Source organism: Taurulus bubalis (assembly GCF_910589615.1).
Source record: "Taurulus bubalis genome assembly, chromosome: 15".
Lineage (NCBI taxonomy): Eukaryota > Metazoa > Chordata > Actinopteri > Perciformes > Cottidae > Taurulus > Taurulus bubalis.
In genome coordinates, this window is record NC_136603.1 from 6,496,018 (window position 1) to 6,505,935 (window position 9,918).

The window sequence follows — 9,918 nt, forward strand, 5'->3', positions numbered from 1 at the left end:
TTCTACCATTGTCTCCTTTTCTTTTTCCACTAAAGCGCTCACCTCGTTAACAAACGGCATAGTCTTTAGCTCGACCATTAGTTTTGTCTTTTTCTGTCCCGGCGTGTTTTTTGTCTTTTTGTTTTCCCACCATATTTAAAATGCAACGTTGTGGTTTCATCAGCAGTTATTCTGCCGAACAGCACGTTGTGTGGTTTGACAGTTATGATTAAGTATTGTTTTGCTCTTTTGCTGGATACAAGTGCGAGCATGTACAATAGTGATGCAAAAGAGAATCGTCACCACAGCTGGAACATGTTTCCCCTTTTCGTTTCATTAAAATCTTTCAGCATTCACACTTTCCTCTCTCCCTCTCCCTCCCTCCGTCTTTGCCTATCTCAGGTCTCCAGAGGGACTCGATGGCCTGCCTCCAGCTCTGCCCCCCAAGCAGCTGAGCAGGAAGACCTTGAGCCAGATCATCCAGGCCCACTCCCAGCAGAGCCTCCTGGACAACCACCTGAATGAGATGTACGACGTCCCCGTCAACGCCGATAAGACCACGGTCAGTATGTCAAAACAAGACTAACACGCTTTACATGTTTAATATGCCCAGTTACATAAAGCATTTTATTGAAATACTCAACCCAGTAGTCTTCCTATGTGTCTTTGTCAAAATGTGTTGCACAAGTTTTAACGCATGTCCTCAGGCGGTTTTATTGAATAGATTTTTTTTTTTTTTTTACATTGATTTGCATTTTGAGGTTCTAAGCATATTTTTCATTCAGGAACATCATTAGCAATGAAAATGAATTACAACCGTAGCTGCCTTCAATTTAAGAGGTTCTGTATTCTGAAAAAAAAAATCGTGCAATGTTTTGATGTTTTTATTTCTGCCCCCTAGTGGCCAAAAGCATTTTTTTTTTTGTGCCACTCTAAATCTCGATCTTATCTTAAAGATGTGCAGCTGGCATTCCAGTTGAGTGCAGATTTACTCTTAATGCAACAGTAGAATAAGGTGGATGTCTGGAGGAAAGTAGTATGTGAATGTTATTCATCTGTGTCCAATTCTGCAGCTAAATGGAGTTGTTCCTCATGACAATCTGGTCCTGATTAAGATGAAACCGGACGAACATGGACGCTTTGGCTTCAATGTCAAGGTGAGCGCTGATGGTAGTTGGAAAATGTTCTATTCTTTGTCCCTCTCTCTTGTTTTGGTCCTTGGTTCATCACCATTATTGTGACCAATTCCATAAACCTGGCTTAAACTGTTAACTCTCAAAGGTTTCTCGCAGCTAACTTGTGTGTGTCTGTCTGTGTGTCCAGGGAGGAGCTGACCAGAAGATGCCCATCATTGTGTCTCGAGTGGCTCCTGGAACATCAGTAAGTCAACAGGCATACTATAGGAACAGTGTGGTATTAGTCCAAAAATGTCAAACTGATTCGTGAAAAGATCCTCAGACCAGTCTGCCTTGCTTGTTGTATCCCACAATGCAATTGTTTTACAATTTTTGTGTGCCATTGCATCACTTAATTAACTTCTGAAATTGTGTGAGGCGAGAAAACAACTGTGTGGATTTAGAAAATTGATGGCAAATCGAAAATTTGTCCCCAAGTCTTCAAAGTTGATGAGCTCCACAACTGGCCAATCAGAGACCGCGCTGAGAGCTTACTGGAGCATAGAGTCTGATTGCAGCCGCGTCGGGGCGTTCCTCGGCTGCAGCTCTCCAGAGACCGGTCTCGTAGACGAGAGGCTGTTAATTATTCCTTTTTCAGGGAACACAACAGTGCATTTTTAAAATAAGGGGCAACCTGTGGTCATCTGCCTTTTTGGCGTTGAAAAGCACTCACTCACGACTATAGCGTTCTCATATTTTAAGACCGTTTCTCCTCTATTAGTCCAATTTGATCCAACTAAACCAGTCACTACACTACTCATGATGCTATCTCAGCATTCTCATCATCCATTCTTCTTTTCTTCTTCTCCTCCTTTGCCCTCTTTGTCCCCCCTTCAGGCCGACCTGTGTGTGCCTCGCCTTAACGAGGGCGACCAGGTGGTCTTAATTAACGGGCGGGACATCTCTGACCACACCCACGACCAGGTGGTCATGTTCATCAAAGCCAGCTGTGAGAGCCATTCTGGAGAGCTCATCCTATTGGTCAGACCAAATGGTGAGTTGTCCCCATTGGTTGGAGCTACTGTGTCATTTTTGCATCTTAGCGTTGCATAGAGTTTAACTTTGGTGAACTCTGACTGACATTGTCGCTCCTAAAGACCTCGGGTTAATCGTTGCTAGGAAACATCTCTAGCGCTGTCCAATCAAAGCAATCAACAGTGTAAACAGGAAGTCATTGGAGCATCACAAGCTGTAACATAACTAGCATATAACTGATATTTATGGCCGCCAACTACATCACAAGTTTTGAATCAGAAGTTAAATTGATGTTTTTTCAACAATAATAATTTAGACACCAAATGTATTATTTACTTGTGAAAGTGTTTTTGCCCCCGAAAGAATAATAATTAAATGATTCAAACTTCCATTTAGTTTAAATCCCCACAGTTTTTATGACTGTTGGATGCGTTATCCAGCCAGCTGACTGGACCCTATCTAGCTTATGTTGGGGGAGACTTAAAACTTTCCAATGGCAGTGTACATCTGGCAGTTACTGGGTGTGAACATTTAGTAAACGCTAATCTGAACATGTGGTGCAACTACACATCACTACATTTTAATGTAGTGATGCATGAATCGCCACTTTGTAAACCAGGAAAAGTATAACAGCTGCAGCCGCCTCTCAAGGATTAACGTCTACATCTGGTCACCAGCCTTGATTCTTCTTCTGGTCTTTTCTGGACCGCTCAATCTCACTCTTTTAGAGATGTGTGAAGTTACACCACAGTCATATATATATATATATATATATATATATATATATATATATATATATTCACAGTGCAGAAACATGGCAAATCATTTCCCTTTAATCGGCATCAGTGAAGCAGCAGGGGAGCTTTTCAAGATGATGGCAATTCTTGGTATTTTAACTGGGTCAAAGAGGGTTTTATGGATTCTATCCTCTCCTACATGAGGGTAGATATAAGATTGCATCAAAGTATTAAATGCCTGTCAATTCACATTATAATTTTTTTGCTGTTTCTTAAATGTAGGCATATAGATATTTGCAGATAGATGAACTATATATTCCTATCGTTCAGTGTTTTGGTTGCGGCTTGAAGTCTTTATCTCGCATGCTTTCTTTCTTCATTATGTATTTATGAATCGACTCCTCCGGGCCTCAACCTCGATAAACAGCTGTGCGTCTATAAACTGTGACATGTGTCTTCTCTGTCCCGTTCAGCCATCTATGACGTGGTGGAGGAGAAGGTGGACTCGGAGCCAGATTTTCAGTATATCCCTGAGAAGTCCCCTCAGGACCCCACCCAGCTAGACCAGCATGCTTTGAGGGACTCCATGGTCATTCTGAAGGAAGGCCTGAGCAGCGGAGCCATACTCGCTCAGTTTGATGTACGGAGAAAGTATAAATAATAAACTCACATATATGGATACTGTGCATACACGTGCTTACAGAGACAACTTGTAAAATGGTTACAAGCATTTGTCACACATTTCTTTCCTCCTTCACATTCCCGTAACATTCTGTCTTTTATCATAACCACTTAACAGCTTCCTGTTTAAGCTCTGCGTCGTGCTTTTACTGGAGAGGAACGTTAGATGCAAACACACACACATAAATGAACCCAAATATGTTGTACGCAAGTCGCTCATGCACACAAACACATGTGCTTGTAAAGTATTTTCATACATTTTAATGGTCATAGAAGTTTGTGTACGAACGTTGCAAACAAATATTTGGAGGGTTACAACTTTTTAATATGAATTTGTGTTCCTTTTGTTACAGCAACTGTACAGGAAGAGGCCCGGGATGACCATGCTGTGTGCCAAATTACCTCAGAACGTTTCCAAAAATCGCTACAGAGACATCTCTCCCTGTACGTGATGCACACGGCCGTCTATTTCTGTTGGCTTGTGTGTTTAAATATGAACTGACATTGTTCCTTTCCTGATGCTCGCTCGCTCTCTTGCTCTCTCTCTCTCTCTTGCTCTCTCTCGCTTTCTCTTGTTCTCTCTCTCTCTCTTGCTCTCTCTCTTGCTCTCTTTTGCTCTCTTTTGCTCTCGCTCTCTATTGCTTGCTCTCTCTCTCTCTCTCTCTCTCGCTGTCTCTCGCTTTCTCTTGCTCTCTCCCGCTCTCTCTCTCGCTCTCTCTCTTGCTCTCTTTTGCTCTCGCTCTCTATTGCTCTCTCTCTCTTGCTGTCTCTCTCGCTTTCTCTTGCTCTCTCTTGCTCTCTCCCGCTCTCTCTCTTGCTCGCTCTCTCTCGCTTTCTCTTGCTCTCTCTCTCTCTTGCTCTCTGTCTTGCTCTCTCTCTCTCTCGCTCTCTCGCTCTCTCTTTTGCTCTCACTCTCTCGCTTGCTCTCTCGCTCTCTCGCTCTTTCTCTCTTGCTCTCTATCTCGCTCTCTCTCTCTTCCATGTTTTTCCCTCCTAGAAAATATGTTCTTTCAACGTTTGTCAATTGTTTGTCTGTAGTCTTACTCCCCTTTATTGTCCTTCTCCCCGTCTGCAGATGATGCCACGCGGGTCATTCTGAAAAGCACAGATGACTACATCAATGCAAATTACATCAATGTGAGTTTGTTTCTCTTTTATCTCTCCATCAATATCTCTGTGAGACGTGGTGGGTGGTCTGTCTGGCTAACCATCAAAACACGTGTTGGTGGTACTGGTGAATGAATTAACCACATGAGCTTTACGAGCCAATAACATTGTGGGTTCATGTTTTCCACGCTTTTTTTTTCAAGTCAGCCATTTAAGCTATCAGCAGCTCATGGATGTTATTGATTTAAGCCCCTTTCAGATTTATCTTTAGGTGATGCATTTTTGGAAGTCACTCTTGGGTCTTTGTCCGTAAACGTCCTGTAATGACTGTATTGAACACGGTACGACCTTCACAGATGCAAAAGCACAGCAAACTGTAATGATACGGGAGAAGCAAACTTTTCTCACATTTACCATCAAAGAAAGATTTTTTTAAACGTGTGTTTCAGTTGAATGATTGTTTTTCTCTATGGCTTAATTAATGATCATTGTGAGCCCCCACTTCTCACTTGTCTCATCAACGCTTTACGTCCACGAATACATTTTCTCATCCATGTCATCATTTATTGGATGCAACACATACTATCTGGCACCAATCTGACAGTGCCAGACCTTCTGTTGTTGTTCTCATTTCATTTCTATTTCTGTTTGGACATTCATCCTTTAAGCAGAGAACAATCTTTTTTTTATGTCAACAAGAAATTACAAATATTATGAGAAATGTACGACAGTGCTCTTTAGAAGTCAGAACAAGACACGCTTATTTTATATCTATCCGTTTATTGAAACATGTGCTGCTTGATTTCTGGCATTATGGGATGGCATTCAATTACAGTTTTAGTGTCACTACAATGTCACACAGTCTGACCTTGTAAGTGACTCACGTTAAAGTATTGAAGAGCATGTCTTGATTACATTTTTGGTTCTACCTTTTTTTTGAGCAACCTGAGAACATTTAGCTCTCTGCACTGCTTAAAAACTGTAAAGTGAAATCCTTGCAACCGAATATCTCTGAATCTCCATGTCTGTGGGTCTCTCTCTCTCTCTGCAGATGGAGATTCCAGCCTCGAGTCTTATAAACCGCTACATAGCATGCCAGGGCCCCCTGCCCAACACCTGCCCCGACTTCTGGCAAATGACTTGGGAGCAGGGCTCTTCTATGGTGGTCATGTTGACTACGCAGGTCGAGAGAGGACGGGTACGTAGAGGCGTTCTTCAAAGACCAGGACTGGAAAGCACACATGGTCTGCTGCATGTTGTCGGGGAAACCATTAAAAAGAAAAACCTTTACTGTCCACGTGTTATTGCTTTGAATTTTGCGAGCCTGATAAAAAGTTCCCCATTTGTAGCTGTTGGATAATGAAATGCACGTGCAGATGGCATCTTTATGGTCTTTATTCTTCTGTCAAAAATATTTCATCTTTTACAACACACTGCTTTTGTGAAAAGTGTGTCTTTTGTTAATTTGAACATTATTCATTCAAAACACAAAGTAAGTAAAATTAGTGAAAAATAGATCCATTCATACCATTGCAGGTTTTTAATGATTCCAGATGTATCGAACAGATATGCAGAGTAAGACTATATATATTATATAATAGTGAAGATGGCTTTCTTAGTGGAGTCTCTTCTGTCGCAGAGCATGACCTCTGACCCCAAAGCTGAGAATAACAGCAGTGACATGTTCAGTATACTAACTGCTCAGTTGTAAACAGAATACTTGTGTCTGTGTTCACAGGTGAAGTGTCACCAGTACTGGCCCAATCCAGACAGCAGCGCCACCTACGGAGACTTTACAGTAACGTGCCACAATGAAGAAGGCAACACTGCCTTCCTGGTCCGGGAGATGACTCTCACACACACTCAGGTAGCCACACACACACACGTTTACTTTTAGGTCAGTTTTAGGGTCATCGCATGGACTTATATTAATTTCCTGGAGAGTACCTGTATCCCTGACCCGAACCACTGACCCAGAAATCAGCTTTAGTCCAAATTACCTGGTCTGAAATGTGTCATCGACGTAACCTAAGTCAGGAACGCACGCACACGCACGCACACACACACACACACACACGCACGCACAAAAGAGAAAGAAGTGCCAAACAGGAAAGAACAATGAGGACCAAATCGGAGGAACAAGGGAGTCTCGGCGAGGATGAGCCTGCTGAGGATCCCTGAGGAGGTGTGTTGCCATGGTGACCAGTGTGGGCTGTTCTTTTTCCGTCTCCCGCTGCTGCATGCGGGCCACGTATCGGGATCTGGTTACCATGCCAACCCAACCGCCCAAGTCAGTCACATCGCTGCCGAAATAGAGAGAGAGAGAGAGGAACAGAGAGAGTGGGACGGCGGTAGTTAAAAAAAAAAAAACAGAAACGGAGAATGTAAGTTTGTCTTATTTTCACATTGCAGCCTTTTGGTGCTCAAAGTCTTCCTTAAATGTTACCGTGCCACGTAATTTATTATTACTCCTGATTAGTTATGTGTGGAGCCCGCCGTGCATCGTGACCTTTTGAGGGATAAATCGCTGTAGGAGGCAATTAGCATTCTCCTCTGCCTGTGATTGTTGCTATGGAGATAGATGTGTTACCATGGCGATGAAGCGAGGCAGTCCAAAAGAGGAACACGGGGGCTCCGAGTCGCACGTGAAACGGCGGTCAGTAGTTATCGGCTGTCGCTTCTGTGTGTGAATGTCTTCATCTCACTCTTTTTGTTCTGTTCACTAAGTGCACATTTCTTTCCCTTTTTGAAGGAACAAAAGTGTGACCTATATTTATTCATCGTTGATTTATTGCAGCAACATAAAGATTTACATTTTGCAGTGAAGCAATAGTAAATATTGTCTTCAATATCTGGCAATTGATAAGATGGGAAAAGAACAACATGAATCACCAAGCGGTCCAGTGGAGGAGAGGAAATAAAACCAGCGTTTGTTATTCACACGTTTCATAACGCGTTTAAAGGCCATCACTACACACACTGGGGGCTGTGGGTCTTCCCCAGAGACTCAGAGCTCAATGAAACATGCTAGGAGGTCGCCCACGTGAAAAACATCAAATAACCTGTTCTGCGGATGAGTGATATCTGAGAATCATTTATTACTTTGAACGCTTGGGTCATGTTTCCAATAATAAAGAAACATTTCTGCAAGGCAGCACATTGAAAAGATGGTGTGAAGTAATTTGTCTTCTTCTTTTCCCTCCATCGCTCTCTATCTGTGTGTGTGTGTGTGTGTGTGTGTGTGTGTGTGTGTGTGTGTGTGTGTGTGTGTGTGTGTGTGTGTGTGTGTGTGTGTGTGTGTGTGTGTGTGTGTGTGTTCAGAGTGAGCAGCAGAGAGAGCTCACCCAGATTCAGTACCTGGCGTGGCCGGACCACGGCGTGCCGGACGACTCCACTGACTTCCTGGACTTCGTGTCTCTGGTTCGGACCAAACGCGCCGGACAGGACCAGCCGATGGTGGTGCACTGCAGGTACAGAGGGGGACCCATTAACCCGTGTGTGTGTGGTTCCATGGCAAAGTCAACTCATTTCCACTGCGATTCTCTCTGGTCTGTGTTATTTGCAGTGCTGGGATTGGTCGGACAGGGGTTCTGATCACCATGGAGACGGCGTTGTGTCTAATGGAGTGTGGTCAGCCAGTGTATCCGCTAGATATCGTCAGGACCATGAGAGACCAGAGGGCCATGATGATACAAACACCTGTATGTAGACGCATCCCCTTGTCTGTCTAGCTGCTCTCATCCTCTGTAAGCCATCAGCCACAATCTCTCTCTCTTCTCTCTCGCTTGCTCTCTCGCTCCTTTAGAGCCAGTACCGATTTGTGTGCGAGGCCATCCTGAAGGTCTTCGAGGAGGGCCTGGTCAAACCGTTCATGACCGTCGTCTACCAGCTGAGAGAGAACGTGGAGGAGGAGAGGGAGGAGCAGCAGAAGGGGGGAGAAGCGGCCGAGACGGCGGCGCTGGACGAGGGGGAGGCGTCTGTGGTGGAGCTGCTGGAGGGAGGTCTGGATGAAGAGGACGATGACGACGAAGAGGTGGAGGTGCTTGATGTGGGGGAAGTGACAGAAGAGGGGGAGGAGGAGGAGGAATATGAGGAGGAAGTGGAGGAGCCAAGCGTCGCAAGCGCCGCAAGCATCGCAAGCGCCGCAAGTGCTGCGAGCGCCATCAGCGAGACCAGCGTGAACCCTGACCCTGCTAACCCGTGACTTTTGACCTTTGCTCGTCATGTGGTCAGGAAGAGGCCAGGTGGGCCGGAGGAGAGAACAAAAAGCACTGTTGCACTTTATGCTGACAAAAACGGAAAAAAAAGACACACAAACGAACATACGTGACAGTCATGGACAAGCTAGAATAAAAAAAGAAACCCAGCTGTGTTGAATAGGTACCATTAGTGGATATTGTATGTTCAGGGGCAAAGAAAAAAAAGTCATGAAAAGCGAATGGAAAGAATGAAAAGTTAAACGTACGAGAGAATAAAATGTGGATGGGGAATTGCTGTAGTGCCATAAGTACGGAGGGGAGGGGCTGCTCGTGGATGGAAAGTTGTTTCATTTCCCCGAAGGGTCGCCCTGTCCCCTTCTGAGCGAGTCTGCCAGACGGACCTGCCTTTTTTTAGTGTCCTTTTAGCTGATAAAGATATATACCTTATCTTTTGTTCCTCAGAAAGAGTATTTATTGTGTTTTTAGTTTGTGTCAAACCCTGTCCACTGAACAAAAAAAAAAAACTTGTATGTTTGTGTGTATGAATCTAGAGCTTCATGCTTTCCTGATTAAATCCTAGGTAGTATAAAGTAGTGCGATTCCTCTTCTAACTACTTCTTTATTTCTTTTGCTTTTTCGTGGAGAAAAAAAAAAGAACTGATTTTAATTTATTGTACTTGGTTTTTTATCTTTCTCAGCTTTCTCGTCTAAGTTTCTGACAGCACAGACTGACAGCTGAAAGCACTTTGTGTCTCACCTCTTGTTCGATGCTGTGGCGAGTTGGACTCTTCATCCTGCTTTGTGCTGTGTTTTTGAGCTCTGAAGCGGCCATCGTTTTTTTTTTTGGCGTGGTGAAGAAGGTAACCGGTTTACAATCCTCGGTGTTTGCTGGGCGCCTCTCTTTCAACAGTCAGACCTCCCTCTGAAAGACATAACGATGGGAAGAGTCCAACTTTCACCATCGGATCGACTATTCGGAACAAATTCTCCGGTGTCACAAAGAGAGGCCCCGGTAGACCGAGTTACAATCTAGCTAAGAAACAAGGCTGAGGTCAGTTCATTTCT

General features: G+C 44.0%; 1 protein-coding gene across 1 annotated transcript in view; it reads left to right on the forward strand.

Annotated features, from left to right (window-relative positions):
* The window catches only part of ptpn4a (protein tyrosine phosphatase non-receptor type 4a), a gene marked incomplete at its 5' end in the record, with an annotated part of 33,917 nt that extends 24,554 nt beyond the window's left edge, over nucleotides 1-9,363 (forward strand). Inside the window, 12 exons of the mRNA XM_079230853.1 lie at nucleotides 382-541; nucleotides 1,053-1,136; nucleotides 1,303-1,359; nucleotides 1,992-2,148; nucleotides 3,340-3,506; nucleotides 3,901-3,991; nucleotides 4,623-4,684; nucleotides 5,706-5,852; nucleotides 6,393-6,521; nucleotides 7,976-8,124; nucleotides 8,220-8,355; nucleotides 8,460-9,363. Of these exons, the coding sequence (XP_079086979.1) occupies nucleotides 382-541; nucleotides 1,053-1,136; nucleotides 1,303-1,359; nucleotides 1,992-2,148; nucleotides 3,340-3,506; nucleotides 3,901-3,991; nucleotides 4,623-4,684; nucleotides 5,706-5,852; nucleotides 6,393-6,521; nucleotides 7,976-8,124; nucleotides 8,220-8,355; nucleotides 8,460-8,858 (1,738 nt within the window). The 3' untranslated portion in view covers nucleotides 8,859-9,363. The remainder of the gene's footprint in view (nucleotides 1-381; nucleotides 542-1,052; nucleotides 1,137-1,302; nucleotides 1,360-1,991; nucleotides 2,149-3,339; nucleotides 3,507-3,900; nucleotides 3,992-4,622; nucleotides 4,685-5,705; nucleotides 5,853-6,392; nucleotides 6,522-7,975; nucleotides 8,125-8,219; nucleotides 8,356-8,459) is intronic.
* Between the last annotated feature and the right edge of the window lie 555 nt (nucleotides 9,364-9,918).